The following is a 16,754-nucleotide window of genomic DNA, read 5'->3' as shown; positions in this document are numbered from 1 at the left end:
TGTTTTTATTCATTGTTTTTGTTTTGTATTTATATAGCAGAAGAGCACACAAGACACGTGAGCATGTGTTTCACTGTTGCCGTGGAATGTGTGCTGCCATTATACAATAACATGCAATCTCACACACACACACACACACACACACACACACACACACACACACACACACACACACACACACACACACACACACACACACACACACACACACACACATCATCCCAGGAGACAAACACAGGCAACAGGGTCACGTAGCACATAACAAAAACACACTGGACAGTCGACCTCAGTCAAACCTTTTCCTCCTCTTCCTCCTCACCCCCTCTGCTCTCCAACCCTTCGTCCTTTTTCTGCCTCCACTTTCTCTCCTCCCTTCACTCTCCGTCACCCAGCCCTCTGCTAATCTCACATATTTATACATTTTTCATACGCACAGTTGCGCGCTCTCTCTCGCTCTCGCTCTCTCTCTCACTCTCTCTCGGCCCTCCCGCACCGCTGCTCCCTCTTTTCTTGCCATGTGTCATATCTCCGCTCCTCTGTCCCTCTCATGTACTCTCTGCTCTCTCTCCTCTCTTGCTTTCTGTTTGCCTTACTGCTGTTGTGGGTTTCTGTATTGCGCTGTTTTTTGTTTTTTTTCTGAGATTTTTTTTCCTTTTTTGGGGTTCAATATATTTATATAAGTGATGTAAGGAATAAAAGAAATCTATATATTCAGTGATTTTTTTCTTTCTTTTCCTGAGTGACAAAAGTTTAGGCCTTCCTTTTATCCTTTACTCCTCTCCTCCTCTTCATCCCCTTATTCTCCTCTTCGGCCCTCTACCTCACTTCCTCTGTCCTCTATCCCACATCCTCCTCCTCCTCCTCCCCCCCCTCGCTCCACCCCGACGCCCCACTGTGTTTGCGTTTTTTTGTTGACAGCGGTGCAGAACGTATCAGAAGAAGTAGTGTAAGTGCACAATGATTGCATATGTCTACTGTAAATTTTATTTAATCTGTTATTTTTTGTTTGTTTTTAAAAATATAAAAGTCGAGAAAAAATCTATCAAAACATCCTCCGTGTCCCGTGCTTCATTGTTTGTCTTTTACTGAAAACCAATCTGAAGGCTGAGCCACAGACGCCAGCTTCACCTTGGATTCTCTTATTTGCAAATACAAACTCAAAAACATCTCGCACAACAGCTTCACTGCCGCTTGACGTACATTCTTCACATCTCTAACTGTACTGGAGGGATCATGTTGCCTCATTTAGTGTTTTGATGATGATGATGGAGAGTCAGTGTTGAGCTGAGATCAGGTGATGTTGAAGACCCTGACCGCACCAGTTGTGCTCCCACTACTGTACTACAACTTTTTAAAGTCACCTCACAGGTAACGTTTCAAGCCCAGGGCCTTCCCCACAGGGTCTGAAGAATGTGTGTGTGCGTGTGTGTTACCTGGGATGTTATCAGAAAGTTTGTGAGACATTTCTAATAAACTGGTTTTCATCAATTCTGTCCTCCTGTAAACCTCATGATGATGCTCAAAGTACACAGTACAGTTTTGCCATTCACACACACATTCACACAGTGCAGGCAGCACTTTAGCACATCATTCACAGCCCTGAGGGGCAATTTGAGTTTCAGTGTCTTGCCCAAGGACAGTTCACCACATGGAGGAACCACTAACCTTCTGATAGTGGACAACCCACTCCACCATTTGAGCCTAGTGTTTATAAAGTTTAGATGTGCCTACACTTTCTGATTATGATTCACATCGTTGTCAAACTCAGAAAATGGTTTATTTTCTTGTACCCTGTAAGGTAGCGTCTACTTTCTGTTTCTCCACTCGTCCATTTGCATATTTCCTTTTAATTCATCAGCTCTTTGTACATCCTGAACACATTCATGCTCCCCAGCTCATCAAAGACTGTTCTGTGGGATTCTGAGGTTATGACACAGACACACACCTGACTGTGGTCCATGTCAGTCCTCTCACTCTCTCGCTCCACACTTCCTGCAACTCTCCACACTGACTTTCCAAAGGATTTTGAACTGACAGTATTTCAGGAGTGAAATGCTAATTAGTTTTATATAAGATATGTGCTCTTATGTATTTTATCAAAAAAAAATCATCTCTATCCAGATGCAAGTCCTGGTTCAAAATATAATAAAGTAACTCTTACTGCTCATATAACAAAAATATAAAATAATCATTTATTAGTCCCACAATAAAAAAAACACAAAATATAAATAATATATACAATGTGAAGATAATTTTATTGTCTACTGGAGATACTGTGACTATGGACTCGCTCTGCCCTTTAGTTTTTAATATGTGCATGTAACACAAAAGTGTGTGTGTGTGTGTGTGAGAGAAAGAGAGAGAATATTCTGACATTACTCTTTACTGAGTGAGGAACCAGAAGCAGAGCACTCTGGATTTTTGCTTCTCAGCTTTTAAAGTGCTCAGCTGTCCAGAACAGTCACATGAGGGACACCCACACACACAGACACACACACACACAGACAGTCAGGGCTGCAGGGCTGGGCCGGACTTGGCCTGCTAGCATTACTCATCCCAATCTCCCACCTGTTGGAGCCTCATTTGGAAGGTCGAGCATGTAAAGGATCGACAAGGCTGGTAGAAAAAAGCTGGACAGAGTATCCACAGGTTGACGGCACTGACTTTATAAGAACCACGTCTCTTTGATAAGAAGTGGTGTTCACGTTTCACGGTCAGTTGATGTTATTTCTGCATGTGCATGCATCCAGAAGAATGATCCACCTTCCTGTGGTCATTTTTAACCCCACACTAATACTTTCTGAGCAATTTCCGAGTGTTTGGCCACTGGATGTTTTCATATCCGTGCCTCTAACATTTATTCTCACATGTCGAGCAACCTGAGAAGAGGGAAACATCTGAACCCCCTGTAGGTGCAGTCGAACCTCACGTTGTACCAAGTTACATGTGAGTCTGGTTTTAACTTAAGATCAAGTTGCTTCCTCTGAGACCTTCACTGTTTACTGCATCTTTATAAATATGAACACTTTGTCCACTCATGTGAATCTGAAGCGGTGAGGACAACAAACATGTGAATTAATGGTGGAAAAGTGACATATCTGATAAACTGGTTGTTCCTCAGTCGTAATGAACAGAAATGATCATTTAATGGGAGAAGAATCTTCTTTGCAGCAGCTGAAGTGATGCTGACGTGTTTTGTGTCCACAGTGACATCTGCTGGTGGAATCCCTCAATATCCGGAGGAACAAAACTCCGCCTGAGCAGACACCATGGCTCATTACGACTCGTGAGTTCAGTCGGCAGATGGTGTAAAACTCTCTCGACAAATTTCCCTCATGTGTTTGATGCAACAATGACGGAGAGATAAGCCTGTGTGGTTTCCAGTGGTGTATTTGCATGAATAGTCTCCAAATATCAGAAAAGCAAAGGAGTAAAAATGAATAAATAATCAATTTGCTGAACAGAAGAAAAAAGCCAACACAGAGTTTATCCTTTAATGTTTGATACCAGACAACTACAGAAGAGAAACCTAGATTGTAACTTCTGAGACAGACTCTGATACGTGAGAATTCTTAGTCACACTTTATTTTTGGTTGTCGATGTGACATTTGCTCCTCGGTGATGACAGGCTGGATGAGAAGGACTCTGTGGACATTCATGACAACCCCCCGCTCCCTGATAACGTGGTGAAAGAGGAGGACAACACGGTGAGACATGGAGTATCCAGCACTTACTAATGGGACACACACACACTAACACACATCGAAGACCCAATCGCAAGTCAAATGAGCAGTTCTCAGTACCTTATATACATGTATATCTGTTTTCTACAAGTCGCTGGTTGCATCAAGTTAAACACATGTTAGTGAATAAGTGTTAGTAGTACTCACCTCTTTCAGCTTTATTTTAAGATGAGATATCAAATCAAAAATGTTTGCTGCCATGTTAAAACAAAAGATTACTGCTCCAACGTTGAATGAACATTTTAAGAACTCTGGAAAATCCACACAACACAATTTCAACAGGTTTAATTGGTTTAAAGTAGTTCGATTGAAAACCATTCACAATATGTTAGGTGGATTATTAACAGGACTATGTTACTTGGTTAAGTGGCGGCTGTGGTTCAGGAGGTAGAGAGGGTCGTCCACCAGAAGGTCGGTGGTTTGATCCCCATCTCCTCCACTCTTTGGTGTCTTTGGGCAAGATCCTGGTTTTGCTGTGATGGGAAAAGCGCTGAATGCATGTGTGTGAATGTGTGAATGTGACTTGTGAAGCTCTAAATCGCTTTGAGCAGTCGGGAAAAGTTCTACATGATTAAACCAGGAGAGGGAGCTGCTGTATTTCTTAAACTGTACATTTTCAATTTTGTGAACTCCACAATTTTGTGAACTCCACGCCACGATCAAGGAGGAGCAAAGCCACATGTCAGCCTAGAACGAACTAAATATACCAGAACTGGCCCATATCTGGCCCAGAGCACATTTTATTCAGAAAAAGCCCACATTGGATTTGGGATATTTGGGCCACATTTGCAAATTTACATGTGGCTCACATCTGGATCCTTCCTGGGAAGAAAAGACAAATAAGATGAAAACTCTCTGCTCATCTGGATGCCCCTCAGACGTAGGAACATGGATTCACAGAGCTTCGTTTTACTAGGAAATCCCTTCTTTCAATACAGTGGACATTGACAGATATCACATCATGTGTTCTCCTGCTCCCCTGACATGTGACTGATGGGGAAGCTGGAAGTTTGAATATATCAGCTGTAAGTTGATGAAGGCCCTCAGGCATTGGGGGTGCAGCCTGTTCAGGAATCCTTTCAGCTAAATAGAGTTGCAGAGTAATGACGCTGTAATGTGTGAACGGTTGCTGGTATTATCAGTGATTGTGGCGTAAATCCACGACGGCAGGACGCCACTAATCCTGCCAGTGATGGAGACAGGGAGCCAGTTCAGTCTGTCAGGTGTCCCCTGTGTGTGTGTGTGTGTGTGTGTGTGCGCGCGCGCGTCAGAATGTCAAGCTTTGTTACATCCAGTTGGGGATTGTGTTGGTCTCTGTTGGAAGCTATTTTGAGATCTGAACCCTTTGAACCCATCCCGCCTGTGGTTTGCATATGTGTGTGTGTGTGTGCATCTGTGTTTGTGTGTGTGCGCCTCCATGCAAAAAGAATCCCAAAACTCCCAGTATCGAGCAGATGTTTCTTTCTAAAATGTGAATTTGATCAGAATGATAATAAACACACACAGTGGTGAAGCTGTTCTTTACAGATCTGGGAGACATGATGCCGTTTGTGTGAAGAGCAGACAGACTCCGTGTGACTCAGGCAGCAGGGAGCGTCAGTATTAATAGAAATGTTTTCATATTGTTGGTGGGTGGTGCCGGATAAATAAAGAAACAGCCAGAGAACAATTCAGGTTTGTTTCTTCATTTGAAACAGATTAAATGTCTTTCAAATGTACAGAACACTGTGGACACATCCAAATGAAGAACGATGGGTTTCATGTTAAAGCAACACTATGTGACTTTTACTGAGCAAAAGCGGACTGAGTCAATTACTGCAGGTCACTTTTACAGTTTTAGAAAGAAATCTGCCACCAGCATCAGCACAGGCCAAACAAACAGCCCAGTCCAACCATAACATCATATTAATTGTTTCTATTTTAATATAAAAGTTACATAGTGTTGCTTTAAACTGGTTCCTTGTGTTTTATCTTCCAGCTGACCCTTTTTTTCTTTTTCTGTTTCCTGCTCATTAATCCTCAGCTCTACTTCATCTACGATGAGGAGGTGGAAGAGGAGGAGAAAGATGAACCTCCTCCAAGGGAACCAGTCAAACCAGTGAACGACAGACCTCACAAGTTCAAAGACCACTACTGCAAGAAACCCAAGTTTTGTGACGTCTGCGCGAGAATGATCGTTTGTACGCTGCTCTGGTCTCTTTGCGTTTCCTGCCTGACGAAGCAAAGTGGACTTCAGTATCTTCATTTGTGTGTTTTTTTCTGTTTCTTTTCAGTGAACAATAAGTTTGCATTGCGATGTAAAAACTGCAAAACCAGCATCCACCACCAGTGTCAGTCCTACGTGGAGTTCCAGAAGTGTTTTGGCAAAATTGTGAGATTCATGTTCCATAGTCATATCTGATGTTAAATCAAAACTGGACAGCAGATCATCTATTTTTATTCTGTATATAACACATGTCTCCTCTCGTGTTGTAGCCTCCAGGATTCCGGAGAGCGTACAGTTCTCCTCTGTACAGCAGCCAACAGAACGCCACAGTCTCCCAGCTGCTGCCCTTCTGTGAGTCCCAAAGACGACGGCTGCAAAAAGAGGAAATTCACCTTAAAAGAAACCAAATCCAGCTTTAAAATCATACAGCATGAGACAAATGTTATGTAGGGATCGCTTTCTCAACTCAGTGCTTATTTCCTTGTTTAAATATTTGCTAAAGCTCTCAAATTAAAGGGGCTTAATTTGATATTATGGTTAAGAGCTTTAAACCTGATCAGTAGATATCGTTCAAAGATTAAAAATATAAAATAAAATATATTTTAAAATCTCTTGTTAACTTTCTCTGTTGATTGATTGATGGCATTTGATTGGCAGCACAGTCGAACCGCACCGACCCTGTGTTTGAGGCGCTGCGGATCGGAGTGATCATGGCCAACAAGGAGCGGAAGAAAGGCTCCGAGGACAAGAAGAACGTGAGACTCGAACTGTCTCACTGCACAGACATTACACAAATTTGTTTTATTTCAATTGTTAAAGCACAATTCAATCCTGAAAAAGTCAATAATGTGATTGTATTATGCTTTTGTCCAGATGATGATGATGTTGATGGAGGAAGACGAGTCCCAGCCCAAGCAGGAGGATGAGGGAGGTGAAGGAGGTGAGTGAACAGGGTGTCAAGTGGGTCAATTGTGCGTCTCAGGTTTGAGTCCATTGACGACCTTCGTTCACTGTCTCTCTTTGTTCGTTTTGTGTTTTTGTCGGAGCAGCAAACACGGAAGGAGACAAAAGAGGCGACAAAGCTCCTGCAGACGAAAAGGTCGGAGAACGTGGAGGATGCAATGATGATAACATTGAATAATCATGATATATGACAGCAGTGGTAACACAGATGATAACGGCAATGAACATGACGACTTTGATGAAGTTACCATGTAGATATTTTCAAATCAAGCCGTGATGCTGAGTCAGAATTCTGTATTTTCCCTGTTTGTGTTTTCTCTCAGAGTAAAAAGCCTCAGCCGGGGAAGATCGGTGTGTTCAGTCAGTCTCACTATTATCTGGCTCTGTATCGCTTCAAGGCCGTAGAGAAGGATGACCTGGACGTGCAGTGAGTTCCTCTCCACACCTCCACTGATGTCTCTCTGAAATCTACCTGTCATCTCTGAGCTCATGTCATTATTTTATATCAATATTCAAACACTCACATCCAGTTTATTCCTCAGTGCTGGGGACCGGATCACTGTGATAGATGACTCCAACGAGGAGTGGTGGAGGGTGAGTCCTAATTCTATATATATATTTATTTAGCATCTACCTCTCACACAACACATCTGGGTGTATTCATGATTTAAGTCATGATTTCAACCCTGTGTCCTCCAGAAGTTATGAAATTTAAAATCCTCAGTGTCAATTAGATTATTATTACTATTATTAGATTTTGGTCATTATCTAAATCTCTAACTTTTCCCATTGATAATGTCCTTTATAGAAACACGTCCTATCTGTCACTGGTCTGTGATTTCAGTTTTTTAAACAAGACGCGCTCTTGGAAACTTCTTCAGGATTCTCCCCAAATCAGGTTCTAAATTCATTTTACAGGCACTTGATAATAGTTCAGTATGTTGGTGTAAAAAGAAAGTTATGATATCATTTAAAATCTCATCGAGTGAGTTTAACTGGTTGGGTGTGATCAATTCAGAAACAGCTGCCTCCTCCTCCTCCTCCTCCCCCTCCTCCTCCTCCTCATCATCATCATCATCATCATCCATTCACCTATTTTTATCAGTCTCTCAGGTTTCAAAGCCACACTGGACAATAGATTAGATTATTAAACAATGTAAGCACCAGTCTAAATGTGAAACTGGAGCCGCAGCACCTCACTGTCCGAGCTTCTGTTCCACCAGGGGAAGATCAGAGAGAGAACCGGCTTCATTCCTGCCAACTACATCATCCGGGTGCGAGCAGGAGAGACGGTCTACAAGGTGACACGCTCCTTTGTCGGCAACAGAGAGATGGGTCAGATCACTCTGAAGAAAGACCAGGTCCACACACACACACACACACACACACACACACACAGAAGCACGTGTCATGTTGACACAAGGAGACAACTGTTTGTGTCATTTACGTTCAGTCACTAGCCTGTTAGACCTCTCAGCTGTTCCTGTTTAACCCTCACTCACTGTAAATTAGCCTCAACTCTAACTTTAAATTCTCTCTCCTGTAAAGACGTGGAAACTATTCAGGCACACGCACGTCCGTCTGCTGCAGTGTCTGCAGTCCTCATTACGTAAGGTGCCAACACATAGAGGAGTCAACAAATCTGTGAATCAAGATTTCAGAGGGTAAAAAGGAATGCAAAATATATATGTACAAAATAAACTGAGGCACTCTTACTGAGGAAATTAAAAAGCCTTAATTTGTGTGAATATATGATAAAAACAATCGAATAGAAAGAAAAGAAAAGATGCCCCATCACCTTGATGAAGACCAGTGCCTTTTTAATCTTTGCCAGGCATTAGACACATTAATAAAGGCTGGTAAATTATATTTCAATGGCTTTCTTTTCTTTTTTTGTTATAAGATTTAGGAGAGTTCATATACAGATTTTCAAATTATAATTATATAATAGATTCTGGTCTCAGTTTTCTCCAACTTATTTTCCCTTTTGTGGTTCTGAGTTTCTGAGAATTTGAAAATAATCGTATACCCCGTATAGCGTTAACTTGACATGGTTTAATCCAGCTGTTAGGGTCACATCCTTAAAGACACATATAAAAGCTCACAGTTCACACTCAAGGTTGCTTCACTTCAGGATCAGATTCATTTTGTTCTGCCTCACACTGCTCAGAGTTATAATTTTGCCGTTTTTAAACTACACAAATAAAACAAGGTGAAACCCACAGCACTGACCAACTCTACCAGTTGCAAAATATATCTAAAGAAATGTGTGTTCGCTGTGTGTGTCCTCAGATTGTGGTAAAGAAGGGCGAGGAGGTGAACGGCTACCTGAAGGTCAGCACGGGACGAAAGCTCGGCTTCTTCCCCGCTAACCTGCTGCAGGAGATCTGAGGAGGAGCAGCAGGCGTCGGGTCAAACCTCCTGCCAGCTCCTGTATCTGCTTCATCACCTCCTGCAGCCAATAAGCTTGTTTCTGCTCTGAAGCATCATTACAGTGACACTTTCTTTCATCGCATTCATCACAGAGCACAAATCTTAAATGCAGGATACGTTGTGACAATCTAATACCTCCTTCATTTGCAGGGTCAGATAATAATAATTTAAGTTTTGAATAAAACGATCTCTAATACCATTTAGCTGCTTTCAGAGAGTCCGCACATTTGAAGAAGCTTCTTGGATGAGAGGTGAAACGTCTTCAAGAAACACAAGCAGGTCCAGTTGCATACGGACACCTGTACAGCTTCTGAAGATCTGGATTTTTGAACATTTTCCAGTTGCTCAGGACATTTTCTGGAACTTTTTCTCACGGTCCCCCCCCCCCCTCATATAACATCCGGAAAATGTCAGCGTGAGCCCATGTGAGAATACAGCAGGAAAATTACTAGGAAATTCACAAGCGAGCAAGTGGGCGTGTTGGTGACGTATCCATCACATGACGGACCTGAAACCGAAAGAAAACAAACAAATGTCTCTATATCAATGAAATTCTGGCTGCAGGGACGGCATGAGACTGACATGTCCTGCCTCCTGGAGCATCTACCCAGACGCCACCTGTCGCCTGAGCGTTCCAGATCATTTTCCTGTTGTTGTGACATCGTCCGTCTGACCGGGACAATCTCCTGCTGCGATCTTCACATGTGAAAAGTAAACTTCGGAAGATGTCACTTTCATGTCTGGAAACAGTTGTACACTCATTGTCACTTTTTTGTTGTTAAATTTAAACTTAAAAAACAGGTGTGTCTGGTAACAGCTTATGCATTTTTATTATTATTATTATTATTATTATTTACTATTATTACCTTCATTTTATTTCATTTTATTTCATAGAAGAGCAATGGATTATTTGTTTTGGCATAAAAGAGTGTTTATATGTTTCTGTGCCTCTTTAATATCTTATCATTATTATTATAACAGCAGTAAAAATCGACTGTATGGCGTGTGTGTGTGTGTGTGTGTGTGTGTGTGTGTGTGTGTGTGTGTGTGTGTGTGTGTGTGTGTGTGTGTGCGCGTGCGCGTGCGTGCGTGCGTGCGTGTGTGTGCAGACTTTGTCGTCACATTACTGGTGTCGGTCGTAGCAAAGGTAAGAATTTATCCATTTGCTCACATGTCAGGGAGCAGATGAGCAAATGTGTGATAAAGATGAGGGGGAGGAATTTCCAGATCTTGAAAAGGAAGCAGAGATATTTTCTGTATCTGACCCGGCTGCAGTGTCATTAGTCAAAGGAAGCACAGTGGGGACAGTTCGCTATGTAGAGGGAGACGGAGGAATGCAGGGAATGGCATCTGTACGTCTGTGGAGACGTTCCAGTGTTAAATACAGGCCTGAATAACATGGAACCAGACAAACAGACAGTTTCACTTCAGCTTCCTGTAATTAGAACTTTACTTCTAATTGCTGTTACAAAAGAATCCTTGCTTTGAAATGTTTGTTTGCTCTCCTCTCTCTCTCTCTCTCTCTCTCTCTCTCTCTCTCTCTCTCTCTCTCTCTCTCCCCCCCCCCCTCTCTCTCTCTTTCTCTCTCTCTCACACACACACACACACACAAACAGCCCACGTTCCCATGCAGAGGAAGACTTGTCTGGTCACGGCTCCTTCCTCCTCTGTTGTCTGTCAGAGGAGAGGAGCAGCGAGGCCCAAGCAGGTAGCGTTGCCAGGCCTCAGCAGTCGTCTGATTGGGCGACAGAGCACCCCTTCAGACACGGGTCACTTCCTCCTGAGAAACAGCCTCTGCTTCACGCCGCCCTGGCCCGAAAGGACCGCGCGGAAGATATCACAGCTGCCATGTTGTCATCCCTGACCCCCTGACCCTGCCACTCCACACAGGCAGGATGGAGGAGGGGGATGCCAAGATGTTTGTCGTTTGTGTGGGTGGATGGTTTTCTATGCGGGTGCAGCGGTGAGAGGGCGAGGGCACGGAGGGGGGCGGCGGCATGATGCTGTACCAATGAATGTGGGCAGTTCAGGAGAAGAGAATTCCAGTTTCAGTGGATAAACTCTGAGCTATGATTCTGAATCATTTACTTAGAATACTCAAGAAAGACGTTAGTAAGTAAAAATGCCTTTTTTATATCTTCTAAAATAAGTGGAAATAATACAATAGTTACATATAACAAACAAAGATCAATTTACTTGCTTATACTGTTGCTTTTGAGCAATACAGTAACCTCACCAACAGGTACAACAAGCTAATTCAAGAGATCACTTTACTTTATTAGTGTGCACAAAACATATTTCAAACTAAGGATTTGTTACAAAACAAAACCATAGCAATAAGTTTACAAAAAATAGATGAATAAATGAAGGAAAATAGAAAACATATAGTACAAAAAGGTGCAGGCTGAAGAATTAGCTTATCATGCCTGCCCTTCATACCCAGAAGAATTCAACTAGCAACCCTAAAATTAACTAAATCAAACAGAAATATTAAATCAAATAGAAATAAGGGGACAAAAGAAAAAACCAAACAAGAAAGAATCAAATAAATTGCTTCAAGTAGTTTCCTTAAAGGTTCAGTGTGTAAGATTTAGTGACATCTACTGGTGAAGTTGAATGTTGCAGCTGAATACCCCCCCAACCCACCCTTCCCTTCCAAACATGAAAGAGAACCTGTGGTAGTCTACAGTTTAATTAATAACTCAAAGGTGTTTAGTTTGTCCAGTCTGGGCTACTGTAAAAAACATGGCCCCCGTAGAGAGGACCCACTCCCGATTTAAATGACGACGGATGTGGATTAGAAAAAAATCACTTTAGAAAGTTTATTAAACATGACTCTATTTTGGAGGATGACTGTATGTTACAAAAAAAACATGATGAACTTGAAAAATATCTGCATGGGGAAAGTTTATTGAAGCTTAGGGATGGTATGAAACTTTTATTTAACCAAAAATGTATATCCACAGTTGTTTTGTATTACGTTTTTTTTCTTACTTTATTTCTCTCTTTGATAATCAACCACATTTGCAGAGTGTTGTACTTTGACACCGGTAACATGTAATTGCTATGTCAGCCAACAGAGGTCCCTGTTGCACCGGATATAGGGTAAAGAAAGTCCTGCTGTTATTCTCTGAACCAACTTCACACAGCTCAGGGAGACAGTGTGTGTTTGTTGTGAAGAACAGTTGTGAAGCTGATGTGCAACGTGTCTGTTTCAAAGACTGTAACCAACAAGATCATGTGTTATTTTGTATATACATATGTACATATATATCAGAAATAACTGTGCAGAGCTGCTGGAACGATTCCTTTTGTCTATGAAGCAGATTATATACAATATCTCCACAGTATTTAAATGATCAAATGCAGACATTCATTAGACTAAGATTAGATTCTGTATTAAATCCAGCGATCAAATCACTGTCAAAAGTTCCACAAGCCTCCTCTACTTAATTTGTGACTGTGAGGTGTTAATTATCACACTCACGCCTGCACACAACTCGTTCCTTCAACAGAAGCCTCCCCGAACGTGTGACATGTCATTTGGGACACACGTCGGCGCAACGTTGTGCAGCACAGAAAAGTAAAGCAACTCTGCCAGATGTTGAACTGCAGGCATCGAAAGTGAGCATCCCTTTTTAAAGAGTACAGGCTCTGCATCGTCTCATTGACCCACCACTTTCAGAATCACATTTAACATCCAGTCGGAGGGAAAAATCCATCTTTCGTCCGCCGGCTGCAGAGAAATGTAACGTGTGTGTGAGGAGAAATAATCAACATAAAACTATATTACAGACCCTGTTTGCCTCGCAGAGAAGCTATTGATTTTCAGAGAAAGGCTTCAGAGAGTCTCTTCCAAGGGCCGACACTGGTTCTGCTTCTCCTGCCGCACCTCAGACCATCACAGTGTTTTAGGCCTTTCACAAAGATTTAGGGCTAGAAAAATGTGTCCTTGTTTTTGTGACTGTCACATATGTGAAGACTTAGTTTTAGGGATAGGGTTAGAATTAGGTTTATGTTAAGGTTAAGGTTAAGGTTAAGGTTTAGATTAAGGTTTGGGTCAGGGTTAGAGTTATCTTTAATGGTTAAGGTTAAGGTAAGGGGCTGGAGTGTCCTTACTAAGATAGATGTTCAAGCGTGTGTGTGTGTGTGTGTGTGTGAGAGAGTGTGAGTGAGAGTGAGTGTGTGCATCAGATCTCCTATTTCCTGACAGAACATCTAAAGCAATAGATTAAAGCCCTGACATGATCCTTTAAATAAGTGTTGCAGAATAACATCCCTTTTATTTCCTTCCATTTTTCACTCAGGCGCCAAAATTCAATTATCTAATCTGACTTGTGCAATTATTAATCTCCATTACTCGTACATTTAGAATGACACAGCAATCTTGTGAGATACAAAACTGTGTCTTTTTTTGTAAGTGAAAATGTAATGAGGGTGTGTGTGTGTGTGTGTGTGTGTGTACTAACATCTTAATGAGGATCATTTTGAGGTGCAGACATTTTGGCTGGTCCTCACTATTTGAGGGTTAAGACTTGGGAAAATACTACATTCCCTGCATTTATAGTTTTTAACGACATTGTGTGGTTCCATGTAACGCTCGGGCCTTAGGACAGATGTCAGGGTAAGAGTTAGGGTTGGGCTTTTAATTGTGATGGTTAAAGTTTGGGTAAGGGGCTTGGTAAATGCATTATCCCAATGAGTGTCCCCACTATGCCCCTTCTCCAGTGGCCATGACAACCCACCAACACCTGCTGAAACCGACTTGTGTCTGTAATGGGAATGGATTCTTTTTTTAGCCGCTGCCCTGCCGTGATACCTGGCTGAACGTGCTAATTTCTTATCTTGTCTATATGCTGACGTGGCACCTTTCCCAGTGTGACATTGAACTTCCGGGTGTTGGGGCGTTAATAGCCACATTTGTGCACTTTTTTTTTTTTTACATCTTGGGAGCAACTGGGATATTTTTTTCACTGTCAAGCCAGTGAGGTCAGAGAGCTTCTCTGTTTCCGGTGCGTGTGAAGTCAAACATAACTCGCCTGGAAAAAAGAAAAGAAACATGCAAAGTTCTTGTGATATCTTCAGATTTCAAAGAAAACTACTATTGAAGTAGCTTTATTGCAGGAACCAGGCTGCAACATTACAACATGACCATTGTAGAGGCTGTGGTCATATCCACTCTGCCCTCAACTTTAACTCATCCCACCTGTGCAAGTACTGATGGAGCCCTCTACTGGCTCTGCACTGTAATAACACACCAACAGTCACTTCATGACACTCCTCTACTGACAGTGGGAAAGGTGTCAATCGCCTCTTTGGCGTAAAAGAGGCGTAACAATGTGTGTGTGTGTGTGTGTGTGTGCGTTCACTTCTGTTAATCCATCTGTGTGAGGACAAAAACCTGCAAAGTGCTGATGTGTTGGTGTGATTTCATGCTTGTGTTGGAATAAAATAAAGATGGTGATGACACACACACACAAACACATTGAGAGAGAGACAAGAACTGGGGCCCAGAGAGAGAGAGACGGTGTGTGTGTGTGTGTGTGTGTGAGTGTGTGTGTGAGAGGGAGGGTGGGTGAGAGAAAAAGGCTGGAGAGAAGACTGCAGGGTTGGAACCAATTAGGCCGGGAGAGGCTCCCTCCACCTGCACCGCGAGGCCCCCGGGGGAGAGCCCCAGTGACAAGATGAGGGATCATCATCATTACCATTATTTATTTGCTAAGCAGAGGCCGACTCTGGGGCCAATCCTAATAGGATTCACGAATTACAATGAGCGTCTTGGTTTTGGGGCAGGTAGTTGGGTGTTCGATGAGGAGGGGGGGGGTTAATGCTCAGATAAAAGCGAGCACATATTTGGAGACATCGGCGGCAAATACAAGCGACTTCTGCTAAAGTCAATGCCTTTTAATCAATGATGCAGACCTGTTAGAGGCTCCCAATCTGCCATCAGCGTATGTGGTACATCCTGCACTGTAAACTGACCCCCTGAAATCAATCCTGCTAATTCAGGTGCCTGATACTGAATCCACTTGAGCAAGAGCAGGCTGTGCAAGAGCAGGCTATGCGTTCAGGGGGCGGGCCTTCGGACTGTGACGTCAGATTTTGCGGGTTAAGGAAGTGGATATTCTCCAACATCCGGGGTGTAAAGTGTCTCTCGGTGTCAGCAGGTGTCAGTGTCCCTTCTTCCTCCAGCTGCTGCAGCTCCCACCGACATGTGACAACAGACCGACTGATGTCTCTGCACCATCAGGACACAGTCTGACACTTTACTTTACTTTACTTCACAACTTTACTGTGTTTTCTCAATCCAGACAAGACACCAGGTGTAAATACATCACCTGTCTGCACAACACGTGATTGTCAAGTAGTTCTCTATGAACCTGTTGATAATTGATTCATTACCAACAACCTAAACGTGTTTTTAACTTTATATCTTAGAAGACTTAATAAAACATCAAATATAAGAAATGAAGATTTACTTAAAATGGCTCAAATTATTATCCTAGCGTCAACATCCTGTTGTCAGCAACTGTGTCAGCCTTCAAAATATAGAAGTATCTTAAGTAGAAGTACTCGTCATTATTTAATCTCTGTGACTCATGTTGTTGTATAATTAATGTCCCTGACTTGTTTTTATGATGAACAGATTACGGTGCACAGCAGTTTCATGTTGTTGCTTTAGATGCTGTCACTGTTCTGTTAACAGGTATTTTAGAAACTTACTGTGTGTTTTTTAGTAAAAAACTTACTCAGCTGTGTATTGGAGTAAAAACTACATTTCCCTCTAAAGTTTAGGGAAGTTAAAGCATAAACTAGCACAAAATGCAAACTAGGTCTCCAAGTATTAAGTTAAAGTACTTTAATAAACGCAGTTGCAGTATTTTAACCTAACAACACTTCTTTTCCACACAGACGATACTTTCCACTCGACACGGATGAGCCTGTGCTTCACACGTGAAAGGTCTGATTCCTGCCTGTCCTCTGGTGACTGGAAGGAGATGATACTGACGTGGTTCAACACGGACACTTTGCTTTCTGCTCCTGTCTTGACGGTGAGTAAAGCTTTTATAAAATCTATGTTGTCTCATTTGTGCACTGTTCAATCTGTGGCTGCTGAGGTTGTTCAATCACATGTTATATTTTATAATGTTATGATGTATATAACATATATCTATAATGGCAGGGTGGCACGTTGGAGCAGTGGTTAGCACCGTGGCCTCTGGGTCCAGGTGTGTCTGTGTGGAGTTTTACTCCATGAATGATAAGTGGTACAGATAATGGATGGATGGATTATTTAATTTGATAATATATAAAGATGTGTGTGATTTACCTGTGATTTGATTAAACTAACGTCAGAGGTCACAGGTAGATTCAATCTCGCTGAATGCAAATGAGCAAAAGCAAGTTTA

At 42.2% G+C, this 16,754-nt stretch overlaps 1 protein-coding gene across 1 annotated transcript; it reads left to right on the top strand.

Annotated features, from left to right (window-relative positions):
• The first annotated feature begins 2,547 nt into the window (after nt 1–2,547).
• Nucleotides 2,548–9,611, top strand: LOC117762088 (SH3 and cysteine-rich domain-containing protein 3-like). The gene is made up of 13 exons (XM_034586540.1): nt 2,548–2,713; nt 3,208–3,286; nt 3,629–3,707; nt 5,767–5,923; nt 6,017–6,114; nt 6,219–6,300; nt 6,607–6,704; nt 6,823–6,889; nt 6,999–7,048; nt 7,236–7,339; nt 7,455–7,506; nt 8,136–8,273; nt 9,205–9,611. The coding sequence occupies exons 2-13, from the start codon at nt 3,270–3,272 to the stop codon at nt 9,301–9,303; spliced, it is 1,041 nt and encodes a 346-aa protein (XP_034442431.1). The 5' UTR covers nt 2,548–2,713; nt 3,208–3,269; the 3' UTR covers nt 9,304–9,611.
• The last annotated feature ends 7,143 nt before the right edge of the window (nt 9,612–16,754 follow it).

The sequence above is a fragment of the Hippoglossus hippoglossus genome, chromosome 5 (assembly GCF_009819705.1).
Source record: "Hippoglossus hippoglossus isolate fHipHip1 chromosome 5, fHipHip1.pri, whole genome shotgun sequence".
NCBI classification, from domain to species: domain Eukaryota; kingdom Metazoa; phylum Chordata; class Actinopteri; order Pleuronectiformes; family Pleuronectidae; genus Hippoglossus; species Hippoglossus hippoglossus.
Note: the sequence above shows the minus strand (reverse complement) of the source record. Positions and strands in the feature narration are given on the sequence as shown.